Source organism: Mustelus asterias, chromosome 5 (assembly GCF_964213995.1).
Source record: "Mustelus asterias chromosome 5, sMusAst1.hap1.1, whole genome shotgun sequence".
Lineage (NCBI taxonomy): Eukaryota > Metazoa > Chordata > Chondrichthyes > Carcharhiniformes > Triakidae > Mustelus > Mustelus asterias.
In genome coordinates, this window is record NC_135805.1 from 26,177,336 (window position 1) to 26,203,287 (window position 25,952).

General features: G+C 44.9%; 1 protein-coding gene across 1 annotated transcript in view; it reads left to right on the forward strand.

Annotated features, from left to right (window-relative positions):
* nphp1 (nephronophthisis 1) overlaps nucleotides 1-25,952 on the forward strand; it is an 88,788-nt gene that overhangs the window by 10,579 nt on the left and 52,257 nt on the right. Inside the window, exons 5-7 of the mRNA XM_078212305.1 lie at nucleotides 7,747-7,948; nucleotides 11,975-12,076; nucleotides 22,896-23,089. Coding sequence (XP_078068431.1) covers nucleotides 7,747-7,948; nucleotides 11,975-12,076; nucleotides 22,896-23,089 — 498 coding nt within the window. The remainder of the gene's footprint in view (nucleotides 1-7,746; nucleotides 7,949-11,974; nucleotides 12,077-22,895; nucleotides 23,090-25,952) is intronic.

Genomic DNA, 25,952 nt, shown 5'->3' on the forward strand with positions numbered 1-25,952 from the left:
TAGTCCCACTGACCTGCACTTGGACCATATCCCTCCACACCCCTCTCATCCATGAACCCGTCCAAGTTTTTCTTAAATGTTAAAAGTGACCCCGCATTTACCACTTTATCCGGCAGCTCATTCCACACTCCCACCACTCTCTGCGTGAAGAAGCCCCCCCTAATAAGAACATAAGAACATAAGAAATAGGAGCAGGAGTAGGCCATCTGGCCCTTCGAGCCTGCCCCGCCATTCAACAAGATCATGGCTGATCTGAAGCGAATCAGTTCCACTTACCCGCCTGCTCCCCATATCCCCTAATTCCCTTATCGATCAGAAAACTATCTACCCGTGATTTAAACATATTCAACGAGGAAGCCTCCACCACTTCAATGGGCGGAAAATTCCAGAGATTCACTACCCTCTGAGAGAAGAAGTTCCCCCTCAACTCTGTTCTGAACCGGCCCCCCCTTATTTTGAGGCTGTGCCCTCTAGTTCTGGTTTCCCTTCTAAGTGGAAAGAATCTCTCCACCTCTACCCTATCCAGCCCCTTCATTATCTTATATGTCTCTATAAGATCACCCCTCATCCTTCTAAACTCCAACGAGTACAGACCCAATCTGTTTAATCTCTCCTCATAAGCTACACCCCTCATCTCCGGTATCAACCCGGTGAACCTTCTCTGCACTCCCTCCAAGGCCAATATATCCTTTCGCAAATAAGGGGACCAAAACTGCACACAGTACTCCAGTTGCGGCCTCACCAGTGTCTTGTACAGTTGCAGCAAGACCTCCCTGCTTTTATATTCTATCCCCCTCGCGATAAAGGCCAACATTCCATTCGCCTTCTTGATCACCTGCTGCACCTGCAGACTGAGTTTTTGCGATTCGTGCACAAGTACCCCCAGGTCCCTCTGCACAGTCGCACGATGTAATTTTTCTCCATTTAAATAATACTCCAATTTACTATTATTTCTTCCAAAGTGGATAACCTCACATTTGCTAACGTTATATTCCATCTGCCAGATCCTCGCCCACTCGCTCAGCCTATCCAAATCTCTCTGCAGACTTTCCGCGTCCTCCACGCAATTCGCTTTCCCACTCATCTTTGTGTCATCAGCAAACTTGAATACCCTAGATTCAGTCCCCTCCTCCAGATCACCTATGTTAATGGTAAACAATTGAGGCCCCAGCACCGATCCCTGCGGCACGCCACTGGTCACCAACTGCCAACCAGTAAAGCACCCATTTATCCCAACTCTCTGCTTCCTGTTAGATAGCCAATCCCCAATCCATGCCAACACCTTACCCCTAACTCCGTGTACCCCAATCTTCTGCAGCAACCTTTTGTGAGGCACCTTATCGAACGCCTTCTGGAAATCTAAAAACACCACATCCACCGGTTCCCCTCTGTCAACCGCACTAGTGACATCTTCATAAAAGTCCAGTAGATTCGTCAAACACGACTTTCCCTTCATGAATCCATGCTGCGTCTGCTTGATCGAACCATTCTTATTCAGGTGCTCTGTTATTTCCTCTTTAATAATGGACTCTAGCATCTTCCCAACTACGGACGTTAAGCTAACCGGCCTGTAGCTACCCGCCTTTTGTCTACTTCCTTTTTTAAACAGCGGCGTAACAGTAGCTGTTTTCCAGTCAGCCGGCACTACCCCAGAGTCCAGCGAATTTTGATAAATTACTACTAACGCATCTGCTATTACCTCAGCCATTTCTTTCAGTACCCTGGGATGCATTCCATCCGGGCCCGGGGACTTGTCTACCTTCAGTCCTATTAGTCTACCAAGCACCACCTCCTTAGTAACAGTAATTGTATTAAGGACCTCCCCTCCCACCAACTCTCGATCTCTAATATTCGGCAAACTATTTGTGTCTTCCACCGTGAAGACCGACACAAAGAACTTATTTAAAGTCTCAGCCATTTCCTCGTTTTCCACTATTAAATCCCCCCTCTCATCTTCCAAGGGTCCAACATTCACTCTAGCCACTCTATTCCTTTTTATATACTTAAATATTCCCTTTAAACTTTTCTCCTTTCACCCTTAACCCATGCCCTCTGGTTTTTTTCTCCCCGAGCCTCAGCGGAAAAAGCCTGCTTGCATTCACTCTATCTATACCCATCAAAATCTTATACACCTCTATCAAATCTCCCCTCAATCTTCTACGCTCCAGGGAATAAAGTCCCAACCTATTCAATCTCTCTCTGTAACTCAGCTTCTCAAGTCCCGGCAACATCCTTGTGAACCTTCTCTGCACTCTTTCAATCTTATTTACATCCTTCCTGTAACTAGGTGACCAAAACTGTACACAATACTCTAAATTCGGCCTCACCAATGCCTTATATAACCTTACCATAACACTCCAACTTTTATACTCGATACTCCGATTTATAAAGGCCAATGTACCAAAGGCACTCTTTACGACCCTATCCACCTGTGACGTCACTTTTAGGGAATTCTGTACCTGTATTCCCAGATCCCTCTGTTCAACTGCACTCTTCAGAGTCCTACCATTTACCCTGTACGTTCTTCTTTGGTTTGTCCTTCCAAAGTGCAATATCTCACACTTGTCTGCGTTAAATTCCATTTGCCATTTTTCAGCCCATTTTTCTAGTTGGTCCAAATCCCTCTGCAAGCTTTGAAAACCTTCCTCACTGTCCATTACACCTCCAATCTTTGTATCATCAGCAAACTTGCTGATCCAATTTACCACATTATCATCCAGATCATTGATATATCCCTGGAAAAATTCTTGAAAACTACTTCTGCTCTCTGTCTAATGCCTCCACATCGTTCCTAAAATGTGGTGCCGGAACTGTACAGTGTTCCAGCTAAAGTCTAACTAGTGTCTTATACAAGATAAATATAACCTCCTTACTCTTGTACTTTATGGCCCATTAATATAGCGTAGGGTATGCTTTATTAATTGCCCTCTCAACCTGTACTCTTTCTTTTAATGACTTAGGCATGTGTGCACCCAAGTCCTGTGCTCCTGCACCCTCTTTAGAAATTGCACCCTTTATTTCTCTGTTTTCCCCATGTTCTTCTGACCAAAATGTTTCACTTCACGTTTCTCTGCATTGAACTTCATCTGCCACCTTTCCGCCCATTCCACGAACTTGTCTAGTTCTTTTGAAGCTCTTACACAGCCCTCCTCACAGTTTACAATGCTTCCAAGTTCATATTTCTTCTGCAAATTTAGATCATCATCAGTTAAAGGAAGGGTCCCAATAGCAACCCCTGGGAAATTCCACTACAAGCCTCCCCCAAGCCTGAAAAATATCCATTAACTATTGCTCTTTCTCTTTCCTGTCACTCAGCCAATTTTGTACCCACATCACAATTGTCCCTTTTATTTCATGAGCAGAAATTGTTTGGGTGGCTTGGTTTGAGTGTGTGTGTGTCTGACCACTGTTTGCTTATTGGTTGACATGGATTGTGTACTAACAGAGAACATTAAGGTATAAGACTTTCTATAACTTGTGTTAATCTTGCAAATCTCTATATCTGTAATGGTATAGTTGGGGTGAAGGAGTAATATTCATCTTTTCTTGTTTCATGAATATTATATTCTTTTGTTAAAAGTTCATTGGCAGTCCTATGACGCAGTTCATCTAAACAAAAATTGTATGCTAGGATCTATCAAACCAGATCCCATCCTGGGATCTGGCTTGTTCAGTAGAAACATCAGCTGAGATTGTAATAATGTTACAAAACATTTTGATAGGAAGAACAAGGCGAGGCAATACAAACTGAAGGGTACAATTCTAAAAGGGGTGCAAAAACAGAGCTGAGGTATATGTGAAAAAATAGTTGAAGGTGATAGGTCGGTTGCAAAAGTGATTAAAAAGGCATATAGAATCCTGGGCTTTATAAATAGAAACGTAAAATACAAATGTAAGGAGATTATGATGAACCTTGGTCTCCTTTGGCATAATCCCCTTAAGGAAGGGTATGAAGGCTTTCGAGGGTTCCAGTAATGAGAGTACAAGTAACAATGATAGATTGGAGAAGAGAAGGTTAGGAGGAGATTTGATAGAGGTATTCAAAATCATGAGGAGTCTAGACAGAGTAGATGAAGAAAAACTGTTTATTATAATTGTCATGCACTGCCTGAAGGGTGATGGAGGTTTTCAAAAGAGAATTGAATAAGCACTTGAAGGGAAAACAATTGCAGGATTACTGGAAGAGAAAGTGGAAGTAGGACTAACTAAATTGCTCTGGCAGAGAGCTGCAGGTTTAGCAGGCCAAATGGTCATTTTGCAGCCATTCTATGATTCTAGAGAATTCTAAAAATGTACTTTATTGCTGATTGTCTAGCTTCATTCCATCAGTGACTCAGCTTCTAAAGTCCTTCATTGCCAGCAATGCACTTTACGATGACCTGAAGTTATGAAAAATGCTGTATAAATGCAGGATTTCATGAAGACAAATTGATAGCAAGAAGCATTCTCTGCACTGCAACCAGGGCAGATCGACACAAGCCTGAAATGATCCAAGTTGAATAAATTTCAGAAAGGAATCTGCAGTTTTCAATTCAGTGCAGAACAAGTTGTTTTCTCTTTTTTCCCCCCTCTCTACTGTGATTCCCACATTAATTATTTTATCCCCTTCCACTTCTCGATCAGACTCCCAGTTTTGAAGTAGTTGCACTACTTAGCCAAAAGGGTGGTCAGATGAAATTTTAATCATAGAACCATAGAAAATTACAGCTCAGAAACAGGCCTTTTGACCCTTCTTGTCTGTGCCGAACCATTTTATGCCTAGTCCCACTGACCTGCACTTGGACCATAATCCCTCCACACCCCTCTCATCCATGAACCCGTTCAAGTTTTTCTTAAATGTTAAAAGTGACCCCGCATTTACCACTTTATCTGGCAGCTCATTCCACACTCCCACCACTCTCTGCGTGAAGAAGCCCCCCCTAATATTCCCTTTAAACTTTTCTCCTTTCACCCTTAACCCATGCCCTCTGGTTTTTTTCTCCCCTAGCCTCAGCGGAAAAAGCCTGCTTGCATTCACTCTATCTATACCCATCAAATCAAATCAAACTACAGTGCTCTAGTCACGCTGGGCCTTGAATACTATGGTTTCTCAGTGACCGGAATTAGGCACAGACCTTCTCTCTGGTTTCTTATAGAACATAGAACATAGAACAGTACAGCAGAGAACAGGCCCTTCGGCCCACGATGTTGTGCCGAGCTTTATCTGAAACCAAGATCAAGCTATCCCACTCCCTATCATCCTGGTGTGCTCCATGTGCCTATCCAATAACCGCTTAAATGTTCCTAAAGTGTCTGACTCCACTATCACTGCAGGCAGTCCATTCCACACCCCAACCACTCTCTGCGTAAAGAACCTACCTCTGATATCCTTCCTATATCTCCCACCACGAACCCTATAGTTATGCCCCCTTGTAATCGCTCCATCCACCCGAGGAAATAGTCTTTGAACGTTCACTCTATCTATCCCCTTCATCATTTTATAAACCTCTATTAAGTCTCCCCTCAGCCTCCTCCACTCCAGAGAGAACAGCCCTAGCTCCCTCAATCTTTCCTCATAAGACCGACCCTCCAAACCAGGCAGCATCCTGGTAAATCTCCTCTGCACTCTTTCCAGCGCTTCCACATCCTTCTTATAGTGAGGTGACCAGAACTGCACACAATATTCCAAATGTGGTCTCACCAAGGTCCTGTACAGTTGCAGCATAACCCCACGGCTCTTAAACTCCAACCCCCTGTTAATAAAAGCTAACACACTATAGGCCTTCTTCACAGCTCTATCCACTTGAGTGGCAACCTTTAGAGATCTGTGGATATGAACCCCAAGATCTCTCTGTTCCTCCACAGTCTTCAGAACCCTACCTTTGACCCTGTAATCCACATTTAAATTAGTCCTACCAAAATGAATCACCTCACATTTATCAGGGTTAAACTCCATTTGCCATTTTTCAGCCCAGCTTTGCATCCTATCTATGTCTCTTTGCAGCCTACAACAGCCCTCCACCTCATCCACTACTCCACCAATCTTGGTGTCATCAGCAAATTTACTGATCCACCCTTCAGCCCCCTCCTCTAAGTCATTAATAAAAATCACAAAGAGCAGAGGACCAAGCACTGATCCCTGTGGCACTCTGCTAGCAACCTGCCTCCAGTCCGAAAATTTTCCATCCACTACCACCCTCTGTCTTCGATCAGATAGCCAGTTACCTATCCAATCTGCCAACTTTCCCTCTATCCCACACCTCCTTACTTTCATCATAAGCCGACCATGGGGAATCTTATCAAACGCCTTACTAAAATTCATGTATATGACATCAACTGCCCTACCTTCATCAACACACCTCCTCAAAAAATTCAATCAAATTTGTGAAGCACGACTTGCCCTTCACGAATCCGTGCTGACTATCCCGGATTAATCCGCATCTTTCTAAATGGTCGTAAATCCCATCCCTAAGGACCTTTTCCATCAATTTACCAACCACCGAAGTAAGACTTACCGGCCTATAATTACCGGGTCATTTCTATTCCCTTTCTTAAAGAGAGGAACAACATTCGCCACTCTCCAGTCCTCTGGCACCATCCCCGTGGACAGTGAGGACCCAAAGATCAAAGCCAAAGGCTCTGCAATCTCATCCCTTGCCTCCCAAAGAATCCTAGGATTCATTTCATCAGGCCCAGGGGACTTATCGACCTTCAGTTTATTCAAAACTGCCAGTACATCCTCCCTCCGAACAACTATTTCCTCCAGCCTATTAGCCTGTAACACCTTCTCTTCCTCAAAAACATGGCCCCTCTCCTTGGTGAACACTGAAGAAAAGTATTCATTCATCACCTCGCCTATCTCTACTGACTCCATACACAATTTCCCACTACTGTCCTTGACCGGCCCTAACCTCACCCTGGTCATTCTTTTATTCCTCACATAAGAGTAAAAAGCCTTGGGGTTTTCCTTGATCCGACCCGCCAAGGACTTCTCATGTCCCCTCCTAGCTCTCCTAAGCCCCTTTTTCAGTTCATTCCTTGCTAACTTGTAACCCTCAATCGAGCCATCTGAACCTTGTTTCCTCATCCCTACATAAGCTTCCCTCTTCCTTTTCACAAGACATTCCACCTCTTTCGTGAACCATGGTTCCCTCACTCGGCCATTTCCTCCCTGCCTGACAGGGACATACCTATCAAGGACACCCAGTATTTGTTCCTTGAAAAAGTTCCACTTCTCATTAGTGCCTTTCCCTGACAGTTTCTGTTCCCATCTTATGCCCCCTAATTGTTGCCTAATCGCATCATAATTACCTCTCCCCCAATTGTAAACCTTGCCCTGCCGTACGGCCCTATCCCTCTCCATTGCAATAACAAAAGACACCGAATTGTGGCCACTATCTCCAAAGTGCTCTCCCACAACCAAATCTAACACTTGGCCCAGTTCATTTCCCAGTACCAAATCCAATGTGGCCTCACCTCTTGTCGGCCTATCCACATATTGTGTCAGGAAACCCTCCTGCACACACTGCACAAAAACTGCCCCATCCGAACTATGGTGACAAGAATGGTGACAAGAATTAGACAGAGAGGCCATCTGTGATAATATATTAGTATACTCAAGAAAACTGTGGCAAAGTTTTGAATTGGAACTTGATTTGTGGCTGTGTGACTTAGAACTAATCACTAATACAAGAGCTTCATTACTGTAGAAACATTAATAACAGCTTTGTTGGTATAGAAATAATTGTCGTAAATTGCTTTTTCTAGGAGGACAAAGAGCCAGACTACTGGTGTGATACAGGGAAGGAAGGGAAGTGATAAAGATGATGAGGAAGAAGATGATGAAGATGAAGAGAGTGAGGAAGATGATGAGGATGAAGGGGAGGAATTTGATACACAAGTTACTATGCAACTGTTCATTACAATCAGTGACTATGTAGCTCAGGAGGAAAGTGATCTGGCATTTAAGGTAACTATATTCTGTTTAGAATATTGCCGTATTGTGTGACTTGAATTTAGCTTGTCTGTATTGTAAAACATAGTGAAACCTTATTGGTTGGAGCTACTGTGGCGACACAGTGGTTAGCACTGCTGCCTCACAACGCCAGGGACCCGGGTTCGATTCCCGGCTTGGGTCACTGTCTGTGTGGAGTTTGCACGTTCTCCCCGTGTCTGCGTGGGTTTCCTCCCAGAGTCTGAAAGACGTGTTGATTAGGTACATTGACCCGAACAGGCGCCGGAGTGTGGCGACGAGGGGAATTTCACAGTAAGTTCGTTGCAGTGTTAATGTAAGCCTTATTTTTGACTATTAATTAAACTTTACTTTACTTTTACCTGTCTGCCCTTTAATACTGAATTTACATTCAGTAAAGAATCTCACTCCAGTTTTTCCTAAATAGGGACTCTTGAATTGAAGTTACTATAATACAAAGGATCATTACACTTCTACATTACATAAAAAACATTGCCTCCAGACATTCATTCAGGTCTTTTATAAATTAGCTGGTTTAAAGAACAAAATTAACTTTAGCAGCTCTGTTGATGAAAAGTTTTGAAAGTTTTGCTGAAGGCAGCACTGAGGGATACAATTAATGTGCTCCGCTGTACCTGAAAGATAAGGGTTAGTTACAGTGGGCGGTAAACTTCTCCCAGAGGGTGGTGAATCTCTGGAATTCTCTGCCCACTGAGGTGGTGGAGGCTACCTCGCTGAATATGTTTAAAGCGCGGATGGATGGATTCCTGATCGGTAAGGGAGTTAAGGGTTATGGGGATCAGGCGGGTAAGTGGTACTGATCCACGTCAGATCAGCCATGATCTTATTGAATGGCGGGGCAGGCTCGAGGGGCTAGATGGCCTACTCCTGCTCCTATTTCTTATGTTCTTATGTTCTTATTTAACCTAAGAATGGATTTAAAAGCAAATTACTGCGGATGCTGGAATCTGAAACCAAAAGAGAAAATACTGGAAAATCTCAGCAGGTCTGGCAGCATCTGTAAGGAGAGAAAAGAGCTGACGTTTGGAGTCCAGGTGACCCTTTGTCAAAGCCCTCTAAGAACAGGCTTATTTGGGTCAGAAGTGGGATGGGGGAGGTAAGGCCGGGATTCTCCACAAAAAATTCTAAGTCCCCAATTTGCAGAAAAATGGGAGTAAATCCTGCTAATTTTTTAGCATGATTTCTAGAATGAATCACCGGCACTCTGCATCATAGAGTGCCCTCGTATGATACACTCTGGAAATCTGAGGGCGGGACCTAATCTCGCCCGAGAGGCCAGCAGCATAGCACTGAGCGGGCCATTGTGCATGTACTGATCTGTCAGCGCGGAGATCGGTAAATGCACAGTGGCCTCCCATTGCCGGCCTTCTGATTGCTGGCCAGCCCTGCAACCCCCCATCCTTGGCCTACCGAGCCCCCCCCCCCCCCAATTGATGGCCTCCTGAACCTCCCGGGGCAGCCCCTATGTCCTCCCCTCCCCACCAACCTGGAAGCCCCCATGTCCCTCTGCCCCCTTCCATGCCAGCTCTGATCTCATCCCCTGGCAGTCCTGTTCTCCCGGACACCCCCCCCCCCCCCCCCCCAAAACCTGGATGGCCAACTCTGATCGCCCTCTTCCCTCCCTCTGCAGAGCGGCAGCGGGCCCACTCCACCAATTGTGCCCCCTCAATATGCCTACTCTGGCCCTGCCCCCTTGGCACTGCCCAAGAGGCATCCTGGGCAGTGACAGGGTGCCAGGCTGGCACTGCCCAAGGGGCAACCCCCTTATCCCCAACCTCCTGGGGGGGTCTTCAATTGCCTCTCTTCCTTCCAGCGGGGTCGGCCACCTGTTCCCCCTTAGTGGGGAGCAGTAATAAACCCCGCTGGAGTGAACCACTTCTGGTGGGGGTTGAGGGGGTGGTGGGGGAATGCTCATGGGCCTAGAGACTTCAGTCCCGGGCCCAGTAATGAAATGGAAATCATAATTTCTGCATAATAATCAGCGCTGTGCCGATTTCCGGCGTGGAGCTAATTACGCTGGAAATCTTTGCCTGGGAGACTCACAGAGGCCGTGGCGCCCAGCGGGAAGCCCACGAAACGGCCTCTGCTGAAGTCTCCTGGCAATCACCCCCAAGGTCTCAAAAATCTGTTTCTTGAGTCAAATCCTATTTCCAGCTTTAACTGAGACCAGGCATTAGGCAGGCAGCCAACTCAATCCAAAGAGCTGAGTTGAAAGTAATGAAGCAGTGGAGACTATTCCACCACGTGGCTTGAAGATGGTGAACTGTCTTTGGGGAGTCAGGAAGTGAGTTACTCTCCACAGAATTTCCAGCTTGTGACCTGCTCTTGTATCCACAGTATTTGTGTGGCTGGCCCAGTTAAGATTCTGGTCAGTGATAGTCCCTTGGATGTTATAGTGGGGGCTTCAGTGGTCGCAATAATGTTGAGTGTCAAAGGTGTGGGATTACATTCCCTTTTGTTGGAGATGCTTATTAACTGGCACTTTCGTGACACGGATATTACCAGCCAATTATTAGCCTAATGTTCCCATCTTGCTGTATGCGTGAATGAACTGCTTAATTTTCTAAGGAGTTCCGAATTGGACTGAACACTGTGTGATCATTAGCAAACTGCCACTTCAATGGCAAAAACTGAAGATGGCTGGCCCTTTGACATTTCCCTGAGGAACTCCTCCAGCAATACCTTTGGCCTGAAATCATTGACTTCCAACAGTCACAGCATAATAAGAGGTCTTGTGGAGAGGTATTCGGTAATCTTGACCAGCCATGTGATGTTATTTCAATTTTTTGGCTTTGCTGTCATGTTCTGGTGTTCAGACTCTGGGAGTTGAACATTCTAGCCACCTGTTCCTACACCCTTTTAAGGGTGGTCCTTGAGGATCTCCAGGTTCCTCTGTGGAACCATGGTGTGTCTCCAACTGACCATCTGCACAACTAATTCCTCCAGCACACATCTGCCAGTCTGGATCTCTGTGTGCCCTGGTTTTAGCTTGGTAAGAATTTTCATTACAGTAATCTGTTTTCCCATCTTCCATCTTCTTAAACAGTTAGCTGCCTGTACGACAAGGTGTTTCACAAAGCTGCATGCCTCTGGCATGTGTACAGATCCAGCTGGCAGCACTCAAAAGAAGAGACCAGCACAGGATCTTGCACAATGACCATTCAGGTGAAATGGGTTGGATTTTGTGTTTTACCCACCTCATTTGAGAACTGAGGTGGGCCTTCCAACCAGCCCTCCGGCACTTGTCTATCCCCATGGCCACCAATGCTCTGTTTCCAGAGTTGGTGGGTCCGGCTCCATCCCGCGCCCACAACACCCTACTCCCGCCACCCAACGTGAAAACCTTCCACAACCCTGGAGCAAAGCTTGTGTGTATTGGGACACTTTTTAACCAAGGCATGTGTAGTGAGTCTGGCCATTTCCTGACTTTAGCTTCCAGCCTCAGGAACCAAAATCTGGCCCAGAAACAGACCTGGCTCCCGTTACCCAACTTGTGTCAGAAATCCAGCCCTGCTTGTCAAAAGTTCTGATTAGATGTTTGTACCCAAATGTACAATGTCTTCATGTGACTGTCTAATGAAATGATGGAACGACTTGGTTGATGTACAAAGATTGTTTCAGTGAGCCCAAAAAAAAGACATTAACAAACAAAGGCATGTGGAAAAGGTATGTCTGTTATGAAAAAAGAGGAAAAAATAGTTCTAAAGTGGAGGAGAATGAAGTGGAAGTATAAGAGAAAGGACAAAAAAATGATTCCACTTTCAACATGACTAAAGAGTCTTGTAATAGTTTCTGCGCTATATTTGAAAATCATTAACACATCCAATAGTGAGTCGAAAGAAGTTTACACCAGTCTTAAAATGAGACACTCGTGGAATGTTACCTCTGTAGATACAATGAAATAACTTTAATCAATTAAAATAACACTCGAGCAATCTATATTGCAACCCATATTAATTTCCCATTGTATAATTTAATTGTTTTCTTGTTCTAATGGTGCAGAAAGGTGAAATTTTAAGAATCCTCGATCAAAGGTTTGATGGATGGTGGCTTGGAGAAAATGCTCAGGGGAAAAAAGGTTTGGTCCCTAAAACGTATTTACAGGTAAGTAGCCTTTTGCTATTGAGAGTTGTAACACATTTTGTACAGTATTTATGGGTCAAGGTGTATAAGTTGGCATGGAGGGGAATGAGGTGGCATGAGCTGTCATGGGAGTATGTGGCAGATGAGGGGTGTGAGCAGTGATGGTTAGAGGTCTATTTCAGGGGTCCTCTTACAGCTGGAACAATATCGCAGAGCACCTTTTAAACAGCCTGCCTCAACAATTCCTGTGAGTACCTCTGCACTGTTTGTGGGGGCAATGGGGTTAACACCAGTTATCATTCCCCTCAACCCTCCCAAAATGGAAATCTAGCACTCCTGCCCTTATATTCTGGAAAAGAAAAGGCCAACTGGGATCCATACAGTTGTTGGACATCGTAAGCGAGTTTCATATTATGATTACATTTTGGAGAGCACTGACTTTTATTCAGGGAAGTGGGGTAGATGTTTTGCACCAGGAATATTTCATTGATAATAGTGAAATTAGTGACCAGTAATCAGTCATTAGTTCTTGCTGAGGAAGATATTGACTGGGCAAACATTGACTTCTCTACTTCGAGTAGGACCATGGGATCTTTAACTTCCAAAATGAAAAGGCAAGACTAGTTTAATGTGTCATCTAAAGGATGACATCCCAAGAGCTCCACAGTAGCAATGAATATACTGCACCAAGCACAAACTGTAAATTAAACATCTAAAACAAGAATTAACATGTTCTTAAAAACCTTGTTCTAAATAAGGGACACAGCATTGGGAAGTGGTGGCTGATGAGAGCAATTCCACTGCCCTTTCTTCTAACTTCCCTCCTCATCCACCCAGCCAGCGGCCCTTCATCCGGCCCTTAATCACCTGTGATCTGGATCCCCACAGTGATCCTTGGCCTCTGCTAGGTGCAGTACCAGAAGCTACCATCACTGTTGGTGGCGCTAGCTGTAATGGTGATCTTTTGGCTGGCATTTCTTGGAGGGGGAGGGATTTCCACTAGGCTCCTAGTTGGGCTTTCCCCAACTAAGGTGATGTTGAGGCCTTGGCAGATGAGTTTCTGATTTTAAATGCATCCAGATTGCAGTAACATAATCAGATAGATCTATTCTATGCACAATTGACTTTCAGCAACATAATTTATTTTGTTATATAATGCTTCCCATTTTAATGTCCAGGCTTCATGTGACCTCAGAGTGAAAATCTGTGGGATACCAGAGTTGTTCATTGGGGTGAGGGGAGGGTTCAGTTGTTGAGCACAGAATCATAGAATCCCTGCAGTGCAGAAGGAGTCATGATGTGGAGATGCCGGCGTTGGTCTGGGGTAAACACAGTAAGAAGTTTAAATTTACACCTGGTGTTGTTAAACTTCTTACTGTGCAGAAGGAGGCCATTCAACCCATCGAGTCTGCACCAACAACAATCCCACCCAGGCCCTATCCCCATAACCCCACATATTTGCCCCACTAGTCCTTCTAACCTACACATTCTGGAACACTAAGGGTCAATTTAGCACGGCCAATCCACCTAACCCGCACATCTTTGGACTGTGGGAGGAAACTGCAGCACCCGGAGGAAACCCATGCAGACAAGGGGAGAAAGTGCAAACTGCACACAGACAGTGACCCAAGCCGGGAATCGAACCTGGGTCCCTGGAGCTGTGAGGCAGCAGTGCTAACCACTGTGCCACAGGAGTCACGTATAACTCCTGGACCAGCAGCATGAAATTTGTGCCCACATGTTGGCGTTCCCTGAGGCAATGTAGGGTCATGGACAGAGAATGGATGAGTTCATACATTTCATGTGCATTGCCATATCCCTCCATTGAGAGAATGGCCAACTTTATGGCTACATGAGGCATTATTCTGAGTAGATTCAGGAACAGTGTGCTTAGGTGCACGGAATGTATGACATGTTCTGTACGATTGACATGTTAGTGGCACTAATGGTGCAAAGATGCACAAAGTGGATGGCAGTTTTGGCAGCTGGCATCTCCCTTTAGTTATCATGCACTCTATGAAAGTGCTGAGAGAGTCACAGATGATATTGACCAGGCCACAACTTACCTGTCACGGTCATCATCTGTAACAAGAGGATCCAAAGCAGTAGGAATCATAAGAACTTGGAGCAGGAGTAGGCAATTCAGCCCCTCAAGCCTGCTTTGCTATTTAATATGGCTGATCTCAACTCGGCCTTGGCTCCACGTACCTGACCGTTCACCATAGCCCTTCAAACTCTAACTAATTAAAAATCTGTCCACCTCACCCTTAAATTTACTCAAAGTCCTGGCATCTCTGGAATCAATCTAGTGAACTTCATCTGAACTGCCTCCAATGCATCTACATCCCTCCTCAAGTAAGGGGACCAAAACTATAAGCAATATTCTAAGTGCAGTCTCACTAATGCTTTGTACGGTAGCAGCAACACTTCACTACTTTTATATTGTATTCCTTTAGCAATAGATGCCAAGATTCCAATTGCCTTCCTTATTACCTGCTGTACCTGCATACTAGTTTTCTGTGATTCATGCACAAGAACAGATCTCTCTGCACCGAAGCACTACAACGTTTCTCTTCATTAAGATAATTTGCCTTTGTATTTTTCCTATCAAAATGGATAACCTCACACTTTTCCACGTTGGAGTCCATCTGCCAAATTTTGCTCCATTCACTGACCCTATCAATATCACAGAATACTACAGTGCAGAAGAAGCCCTTCGGCCCATCAAGCCTGCACTGACGCATGAAATGCCCTGACCTGCACACCTCATCCCACTTGCCAGCACTTGGCCCATAGCCTCGAATGTTATGGGGTGCCAAATACTCATCCAGGTACTTTTTAAAGGATGTGAGGCATCCTGCCTCCACCACTCTCCCAGACAGCGCATTCCAGACTGTCACCATCCTCTGAGTAAAAAGGTTTTTCCTCAAATCCCCCCCTAAACCTCCCACCCCTCGCTTTTAACTTGTGTCCCTTCATAACTGACTCTTAACTAAGGAGAACAGCTGCTCCCTATCCACCCTATTCGTGCCCCTCATAATCTTGAACACCTCAATCAGGTCGCCCGTGTCTTCTCTGCTTCAACAAAAACAACCCAAGCCTATCCAACCTCTCTTCATAACTTAAATGTTCCATCCCCCAGGCAGCATCCTGGTGAATCTCCTCTGCACCCCCTCCAGTGCAATCACGTCCTTCCTATAATGTGGCGACCAGAACTGCACACAGTACTCCAGCTGTGGTCTCACCAAAGTTCTATACAACTCCATCATGACCTCTCTGCTTTTGTAATCTATACCCTGATTGATAAAGGCGAGTGTGCCTTATGCCTTTTTCACCACCCTGTTTACCTGCCTTTCCACCTTCAGAGATCTATGGACAAACACGCCAAGGTCCCTTTGTTCTTTGGAACTTCCCAGTGTCAGACCTTTCACAGTACACTTCCTTGTCAAATTACTGCTTCCAAAGTGCATCACCTCACACTTTTCAGGGTTAAATTCCATCTGCCACTTATCCACCCATTTGACCATCTTGTCTATATCTTCCTGTAACCCAAAATACTCAACCTCACTGTTAACCACCTGGCCAATCTTTGTGTCATCAGCAAACTTACTGATCCGACCCCCCACATAGTCATCTATGTCATTTATATAAATGACGAACAATAGGGGGCCCAGCACGGATCCCTGTGGTGAGTCACTGGTCACTGGCCTACAGTCACTAAAGCAGCCGTCTGTCACCACCCTCTGTCTCCTACCGCTAAGCCAATTATGTATCCACCTTGTCAGATCACCCTGTACCCATGTGCATTAGCCTCTTAATAAGTCTCCCATGTGGGACTTCTTCGCCGAAATCTATGTAAGCTACATCAACCGCACTACCCTCATCCACACATTTGGTTACATGCTCGAAAAATTCAATCAAATTTGTTAGGCATGACCTCCCTTTGACAAAACCATGCTGACTATCCCTGATCAAACCATGCCTCTCCAAATGGAGATAGATTTTCTCCTTCAGAATCTTTTCCAGTAGTTTCCCAACTGCAGACATGAGACTCGCTGGTCTGTAGTTCCTTGGCTTGTCTCTACAACCTTTCTTAAATTAGATGGTCCACTAATATCCATTTGTAAATTTCTTATTTTATTATTGCAACTTACTATCCCATCCATTTTAGTGTCATCTGAAAATTTGGCTATGGTCACTACTGTTCCTGCATCCAAGTTATTAATATAGATTGTAAATAGTTGGGGCCTGAGGACCGAATGCTGTGGCACCCCACTAGTTACATCTTGCCAGCCTGAGAAAGACACATTTATCCCGATTCTCTGCTTTCTGTTGGTCAGTCAACCCTCTATCCAAACTAATAACTGGGTGCATGGTAGCACAGTGTTTAGCACTGCTGCTTCACAGCTCCAGGGACCTGGGTTCGATTCCCGGCTTGGGTCACTGTCTGTGTGGAGTTTGCACATTCTCCTCATGTCTGCGTGGGTTTCCTCCGGTTTCCTCCCACAGTCCAAAGATGTGCGGGTTAGGTTGATTGGCCATGCTAAAATTGCCCCTTAGTGTCCTGAGATGCGTAGGTTAAAGGGATTATTGGGTAAATGTGTAGCGATATGGGGGTAGGGCCTGGGTGGGATTGTGGTCGGTGCAGACTCGATGGGCCAGATGGCCTCTTTCTGCACTGTAGGGTTTCTATGATTCTAATAAATTACCCCTAATCCCATGTGAACTAACCTTGTGTATTAACCTTTGGTGTGGCACCTTATCAAATGCCCTCTGGAAGTCCAGATATACTACATCTACAGGGTCACCATTATCCACCTTGCTTATTACATCTTCGAAGAACTCAAGCAAATTAGTCAAACATGATTTACCCTTCATAAAACAAAGAACAGTACAGCACAGGAACCCTTTGGTCCACCAACCCTGCTCAACACATGATGCCTTTATAAACTAAAGACCTTTTGCTTTTACGTGGTCTGAAGGCCCCTATTCCCTGGCTATTCATGTATCTGTCAAGATTCTTCTTAAACGTTGCTATTGTATCTGCTTCTACCACTTCCTCTGGCAGCACTTGCCAGGCACTTACCACCCTCTGTGTAAAAGAAAACTTGCCTCTCACATCTCATAGAATCATACGGCGCAGAAGAGGCCCATCGAGTTTGCACTGACACATTAGAAACACCTGAACTCCCACCTAATCCCATCTGCCAGCCCTTGGCCTATAGCTCTGAATGCTATGATGTGCCAAGTGTTCCAGATACTTTTTAAAGGGTATGAGGCAACCCGCCACCACCACCCTCCCAGGCAGCACATTCCAGACCGTCACCACCCTCTGGGTAAAAATGTTTTTCCTTGCATTCCCCCTAAACCTCTTTCCCGTCACTTTGAATCTATGACTCCTTGTGACTGACACTAAGGGGAACAGCTGCTCCTTATCCACTCTGTCCATGTCTCTCATAATCTTGACAACCTCGAACAGGTCACCCCTCAGTCTTCTCTGCTCCAATGAAAACATACTTCACGACACACGACAGCACAGAGTCGCTGAGCAGAAACTGATAGCCAAGTTCCGCACACATGAGGACGGCCTAAACCGGGATGTTGGATTTATGTCACATTATCAGTAACCCCCACAGCTTGCCTCCTGATCTTGCAGAATCTTACTAGCTGTTCTGTCTGGAGACAATACACATCTCTTTAACCTGTGTTTAATGTTCCCTCCACCCACATTATCTGTACCTTTAAGACCTGGCTGGCTGTAGAGATTTGCATTCAAATTAGTATTCTGTAACTTGATGTTGTGTCTCTGTGCACTGTTGGAGAACAGATTTTCACTCCATCTGACGAAGGGGCAGCGCTCCGAAAGCTTATGGTATTTGCTACCAAATAAACCTGTTGGACTTTAACCTGGTGTTGTGAGACTTCTTACTGTGCTTACCCCAGTCCAACGCCGGCATCTCCACACCAATGAAAACAACCCAAGCTTACGCAACATCTCTTCATAACTTAAATGTTCCATCCCAGGCAGCATCCTGGTGAACCTCCTCTGCACCCCCTCCAGTGCAATCACACCCTTCTGATAATGTGGCTACCAGAACTGCACACAGTACTCCAGTTGTGGCCTCACCAAAGTTCTACACAACTTCAACATGACTTCCCTGCTTCTGTAATCTATGCCTCGAATGATAAAGGCAAGTGTCCCATATGCCTTTTTCACCACCCCACTAACATGCCCTTCTGCCTTCAGAGATCTGTGGACAAACATGCCAAGATCCCTTTGTTCCACAGACCTTCCTAGTGTCCTACCATTCATTAAGTACTTTCCAGTCTATTTATTCCTGCCAAAGTGTATCACCTCACACTTTTCAGGGTTAAATTTCATCTGCCAATTTGACCATTCCGTCTATATCTTCTTGTAGCCCAAGACACACTGCCTCACTGTTCACCACCCATCCAATCTTTGTGTCATCCGCAAACTTACTAATCCTATTCCCCCCACATAGTCATCAATGTCATTTATATAAATAACAAATAATAGGGGGACCAACACAGATCCCTGTGGTACTTCACTGGACATTGGCAGCCTCTGTTATCACCCTCTGCCTCCTACAACTGAGCCAATTTTGAATCCACTTTATCAAATTACCCTGTGAATTTTACCTTCTTTACAAGTCTCCCATGTGGGACCTTTTCAAAGGCTTTGCTGAAATCCATATAAACTACATCGACTGCACTACCCTCATCTACACACCTGGTCATCTCCTCAAAAAATTCAATCAAATTTGTTAGGCATGACCTCCTCTGACGAAGCAATGCTGACTGTTCCTGATCAAGCTTTGCCTCTCCAAGTGGAGAAAGATGCTCTCCTTCAGAAGTTTCTCTAATAGTTTCCCTACCACTGCAATGAGACTCACTGGTCTGTAGTTTCCTGGTTTATCTCTACAGCTCTTCTTAAATGGCAGAACCACATTAGCTGTCCTCCAGTTGTCTGGCACCTTCCCCGTGGCCAGAGAGGAATTGAAAATTTGGGTCCGAGCCTGTGCAATCTCCTCCTTTGCCTCCCACAGCAGCCGAGGGCACAATTCATCTGGACCTGGATATTTATCCACTTTTAAGGCTGCCAACACCTCCAATATATCCTTCCCTATGTCAATTTGCTCAAGAATTTCACAGTCTCTCTCCCTGAATTTCATACCATCATCCTCATTCTCTTGGCTGAAGACGGATGTGAAGTATTCATTCAACATTGCAAAGAACAAAAGCACAAAGAAAATTACAGCACAGGAACAGTCCCTTCGGCCCTCCAAGCCTGCACCGACCATGCTGCCCGACTGAACTAAAACCCCCTACCCGTGCGGGAACCATATCCCTCTATTCCCATCCTATTCATGTATTTGTCAAGACGCCCCTTAAAAGTCACTACCGTATCCGCTTCCACTACCATCCCCAGCAACGGTTTCCAGGCACACTCTACTCTCTGTGTAAAAAATCTGCCTCGTACATCTCCTTTAAACCTTGCCCCTCGCACCTTAAACCTGTGTCCCCTAGTAATTGACTCTTCCACCCTGGGAAAAATCTTCTGACTATCCACTCTGTCCGTGCCTCTCATAATCTTGTAGACTTCTATCAGGTCTCCCCTCAACCTCCGTCATTCCTGTGAGAACAAACCAAGTTTCTCCAATCTCTCCTCCTAGCTAATGCCCTCCATACCAGGCAACATCCTGGTAAATCTTTTCTGTACCCTCTCCAAAGCCTCCACATCCTTCTAGTAGTGTGGCGACCAGAATTGAACACTAAATTCCAAGTGCGGCCTAACTAAGGTTCTGTAAAGCTGCAACATGACTTGCCAATTTTTAAACTCAATGCCCCAGCCGATGAAGACAAGCATGCCATATGCCTTCTTGACTACCTTCTTCACCTGCATTGCCACTTTCAGTGACATTTCCTTTAAACTTTCTCCCTTTTACCTTAAACCTAAGTCCCCTAGTAATTGACATTTCTACCCTGGGAAAAAGACTCCCGACTATCTATTTTATCCAGAATTTTAAAATCTTCTATTAGGTCACCCCTCAGCCTCTGACATTCAAGTGAAAGTGTCAACAAATGTCAACAAAACGAAGGAGATTGTCATCGACTTCAGGAAGCATAAAGGAGAACATGCCCCTGTCTATATCAATGGGGATGAAGTAGGAAGAGTCGAGAGCTTTAAGTTTTTAGGTGTCCAGATCACCAACAACCTGTCCTGGTCCCCCCATGCCGACACTATAGTTAAGAAAGCCCACCAATGCCTCTGCTTTCTCAGAAGACTAAGGAAATTTGGCATGCCAGCTATGACTCTCACCAACTTTTACAGATGCACCATAGAAAGCATTCTTTCTGGTTGTATCACAGCTTGGTATGGCTCCTGCTCTGTCCAAGACCGCAAGGAACTACAAAAGGTCGTGAATGTAGCCCAATCCATCACGCAAACCAGCCTCCCATCCATTGACTCTGTCTACACTTCCCGCTGCCTCGGCAAAGCAGCCAGCATAATTAAGGACCCCACGCACCCCGGACATTCTCTCTTCCACCTTCTTCCTTTGGGAAAAAGATACAAAAGTCTGAGGTCACGTACTAACCTATTCAAGAACAGCTTCTTCCCTGCTGCTGTCAGACTTTTGAATGGACTTGCCTTGCATTAAGTTGACCTTTCTCTACACCCTAGCTATGACTGTAACACTACATTCTGCACTCTCTTGTTTCCTTCTCTATGAACGGTATGTTTTGTCTGTATAGCGTGCAAGAAACAATACTTTTCACTGTATGTTAATACATGTGACAATAATAAATCAAATCATATAAACAAACCAAGTTTGTCCAATATATTCTCTTAGCTAATACCCGACAAACCAGGCAACATCCTGGTAAACCTTTCCTTTACCCTATCCAAAGTCTCCACATCCCAGTGTGGCAACCAGAATGGTACACCGTATTCTAAATGTGGCCGAACTACAGTTTTGTACAGCTGCAAAATGACTTGCCAATTTTTATACTCTATGTCCTGACTGATGAAAGGAAGCATGCCATATGCCTTCTTGATCATCTTATCCACTTGTGTTGCTACTTTCAGGGAACTGTGGACCTGTACACCTAGATCCCTCGGTATGTTAATGTTTCCAAAGGTTCTGCCATTTGCTGTCTCCTTCTCTCCTGCATTCGACCTTCCAAAATTTATCACCACACATTTGGGCAGAGAAATCTGCCATTTCTCTGCCCAAATGTCAGTCGATCTATATTCTGCTGTATCCTCTGGAAATCCTCCTCATTATGTGCAGCTCTCCCAATCTTTGTGTTGTCTGCAAACTGGCTAATCAGACCACCTACATTCTCCTCCAAATCATTTATATATGTATATATTACAAATAACAGGGGTCCTAGCACTGATCCCTGTGGAACATCACTGGTCACCAATCTCCAGTCCGAAAAACATCCTTCCTCTATACTCTCTGTGCGGGATTTTATGGCCTCACTCGTCCTGAAACCGTAAAATCCAGCCAAGGTCAGCAGATCTCCCATGCTCTGCCCCTGCCTGCTCTGATTCCCGGGGCAGGCGGGACAGTAAAATTCTGGCTCCTGCCTTCTGTGACCAAGCCAGTTCTGTGTCCATCTTACCAGCTCACTGCGGATCCCATGTGACTTCATCTTCTGTATCAGCCTGCCATGAGGGACCTTGTCAAAGGCCAAAAGGATGGCGCCCAATATGGGCTTGAACTCACAACCTTGAGATTAAAAGTCTCATGCTCTACTGACCAAACGGGTCAGGCAGCTAACCATGCTAACTGATGGATTGCATTTTGACTTTCTAAATGTCCTGTTTTTACTTCCTTTAGATTCTAGCAACTTCCCAACAGATGTGAAACTAATTGGCTTATGGTTTCCTACTATTTGTCTCCCTCCCTTTTTGATAAAAGGCATTATATTAGCATTTTTCCAATCCACCGGAACCATTCCAGCATCCAGGGAATTTTTGGAATATTGTAACCAATGGATCCACTATCTCCAGTGTCATTTCCTTTAAGACCCTAGGATGTAGGCCATCAGGCCCTGGGGACTTGCCTGCCTTCAATACCAGTAGTTTGCTCAGGGAATGACAGTTAAGTTGTATTAATGCATTCGGGTGCTAAAGCCCACACTCTGTCTTGCCAAGTATTCTCCTATAGAGTACTTTCAGGTTAATACACTGGGCTGGATTTTCCGACCTCGTTCGTGACCGGGATTCCCGCTGCAGTGAATGGAGATTTGGTTGAATGCCAAATTCTCCGTCCGTGCTGATAGAGGTGGTGGGGCATGAACAACTGGAGAATTCCAGCCACTGTTCCCAATTTAAGGGAGCATATACCTTATGCACACAGTTGGTTAGAGAGGTCTGTTGATACTTTACCTAACAAAGGTGCCCATGGGCTAAAAAAAACTGTAGGCAATATCTTTAAAACTTAATTTATCATATCAAATTCCTCTCTCTCCTATTTTAAGTTACAACCTAACTAGTTAAAGTAGGTGAGATTAATTTATTCTGAGTGTGTTATATATCACAAATAAGGACACTAACAGTGATTCCTAGCCTGAGGTAAGCCTTAAATGTTTCTCTAGAACATACCTAGTTGCATGTAATATTTAGCTGCGAAAAACAGTTGTGAATAATTACACTAACGGGTAATACTGGTCAGATATTTAAGACTATCTGTGATGTTTGTAGTAGTTTGCTGTGTTGAAAATCAAGTTGTACTATTCCTATTTTAACTCTGTTTTAAATACATCATGTAAAATTCTAATTACGCTTTCATTTTCTCAATATAACTAGGTGCTCAAACAGCAGAATAAGGGATCAATAAATGTTGTAGATGCGAGTAAACCTGAGAGTAGTGTTGCTGGTGATGAAGATGACGATGATGAAGATGATGAAGACGATGAAAATGATTATGAAAGTGAGAGCGATGACGATGATGATGAAGAATATGATCCACACAGTGTTAAAGAAGTATCTGAAGCACGCAGGTATGTTATTACTGTGCTGGATTATTCACTTCTTTAAAAACTGGTTCAGTTAGATTGGTTGATTCCCCAACAATTAAGAAAATTAATTGAGAACCCTTTACATTTCCCATGGCTAATTCACCCAACCTAATTCACCCAAGCCGTACGACAGGGCAAGGTTTACAATTGGGGGAGAGGTAATTATGATGCGATTAGACAAGAATTAGGGGGCATAAGTTGGGAACAGAAACTGTCAGAGAAAGGCACCAATGAAAAGTGGAACTTTTTCAAGGAACAAATACTGGGTGTCCTTGATAGGTATGTCTCTGTCAGGCAGGGAGGAAATGGCCGAGTGAGGGAACCATGGTTCACGAAAGAGGTGGAATGTCTTGTGAAAAGGAAGAGGGAAGCTTATGTAGGGATGAGGAAACAAGGTTCAGATGGCTCGATTGAGGTTACAAGTTAGCAAGGAACGAGCTGAAAAAGGGGCTTAGGAGAGCTAGGAGGGGACATGAGAAGACCTTGGTGGGTCGGATCAAGGAAAACCCCAAGGCTTTTTACTCTTATGTGAGGAATAAAAGAATGACCAGGGTGAGGTTAGGGCCGGTCAAGGACAGTAGTGGGAACTTGTGTATGGAGTCAGTAGAGATAGGCGAGGTGATGAATGAATACTTTTCTTCAGTGTTCACCAAGGAGAGGGGCCATGTTTTTGAGGAAGAGAAGGTGTTACAGGCTAATAGGCTGGAGGAAATAGATGTTCGGAGGGAGGATGTCCTGGCAGTTTTGAATAAACTGAAGGTCGATAAGTCCCCTGGGCCTGATGAAATATATCCTAGCATTCTTTGGGAGGCAAGGGATGAGATTGCAGAGCCTTTGGCTTTGATCTTTGGGTCCTCGCTGTCCATGGGGATGGCCATGATGTGGAGATGCCGGCGTTGGACTGGGGTAAACACAGTAAGAAGTTTAACAACACCAGGTTAAAGTCCAACAGGTTTATTTGGTAGCAAAAGCCACCCAAGCTTTCGGAGCTGCAAGCCCCTTCTTCAGGTGAGTGGGAATTCTGTTCACAAACAGAGCATATAAAGACACAAACTCAATTTACATGAATAATGGTTGGAATGCGAATACTTACAATTAATCAAGTCTTTAAGAAACAAAACAATGGGAGTGGAGAGAGCATCAAGACAGGCTAAAAAGATGTGTGTTATCTCCAGACAAGACAGCCAGTGAAACTCTGTGGGGGTTACAAATAGTGTGCCATGAACCCAATATCCCGGTTGAGGCCGTCGTCGTGTGTGCGGAACTTGGCTATCAGTTTCTGCTCAGCGACTCTGCGCCGTCGTGTGTCGCGAAAGCCGCCTTGGAGAACGCTTACCCGAATATCAGAGGCCGAATGCCCGTGACCGATGGTGCCAGAGGTCTGGAGAATGGCGAATGTTGTTCCTCTGTTTAAGAAAGGGAATAGAAATGACCCTGGTAATTATAGACCGGTTAGCCTTACTTCGGTGGTTGGTAAATTGATGGAAAAGGTCCTTAGGGATGGGATTTACGACCATTTAGAAAGATGCGGATTAATCCGGGATAGTCAGCACGGATTCGTGAAGGGCAAGTCGTGCCTCACAAATTTGATAGAATTTTTTGAGGAGGTAACTAAGTGTGTTGATGAAGGTAGGGCAGTTGATGTCATATACATGGATTTTAGTAAGGCGTTTGATAAGGTCCCCCATGGTCGGCTTATGATGAAAGTAAGAAGGTGTGGGATAGAGGGAAAGTTGGCAGATTGGATAGGTAATTGGCTATCTGATCGAAGACAGAGGGTGGTAGTGGATGGAAAATTTTCGGACTGGAGGCAGGTTGCTAGCGGAGTGCCACAGGGATCAGTGCTTGGTCATAGAACCATAGAAAATTACAGCTCAGAAACAGGCCTTTTGGCCCTTCTTGTCTGTGCCGAACCATTTTATGCCTAGTCCCACTGACCTGCACTTGGACCATATCCCTCCACACCCCTCTCATCCATGAACCCGTCCAAGTTTTTCTTAAATGTCTTCTGCTCTTTGTGATTTTTATTAACGACTTAGAGGAGGGGGCTGAAGGGTGGATCAGTAAATTTGCTGATGACACCAAGATTGGTGGAGTAGTGGATGAGGTGGAGGGCTGTTGTAGGCTGTAAAGAGACATAGATAGGATGCAAAGCTGGGCTGAAAAATGGCAAATGGAGTTTAACCCTGATAAATGTGAGGTGATTAATTTTGGTAGGACTAATTTAAATGTGGATTACAGGGTCAAAGGTAGGGTTCTGAAGACTGTGGAGGAACAGAGAGATCCACAGATCTCTAAAGGTTGCCACTCAAGTGGATAGAGCTGTGAAGAAGGCCTATAGTGTGTTAGCTTTTATTAACAGAGGGTTGGAGTTTAAGAGCCGTGGGGTTATGCTGCAACTGTACAGGACCTTGGTGAGACCGCATTTGGAATATTGTGTGCAGTTCTGGTCACCTCACTATAAGAAGGATGTGGAAGCGCTGGAAAGAGTGCAGAGGAGATTTACCAGGATGCTGCCTGGTTTGGAGGGTAGGTCTTATGAGGAAAGGTTGAGGGAGCTAGGGCTGTTCTCTCTGGAGCGGAGGAGGCTGAGGGGAGACTTAATAGAGGTTTATAAAATGATGAAGGGGATAGATAGAGTGAACGTTCAAAGACTATTTCCTCGGGTGGATGGAGCTATTACAAGGGGGCATAACTATAGGGTTCGTGGTGGGAGATACAGGAAGGATATCAGAGGTAGGTTCTTTACGCAGAGAGTGGTTGGGGTGTGGAATGGACTGCCTGCAGTGAAAGTGGAGTCAGACAGTTTAGGAACATTTAAGCGGTTATTGGATAGGCACATGGA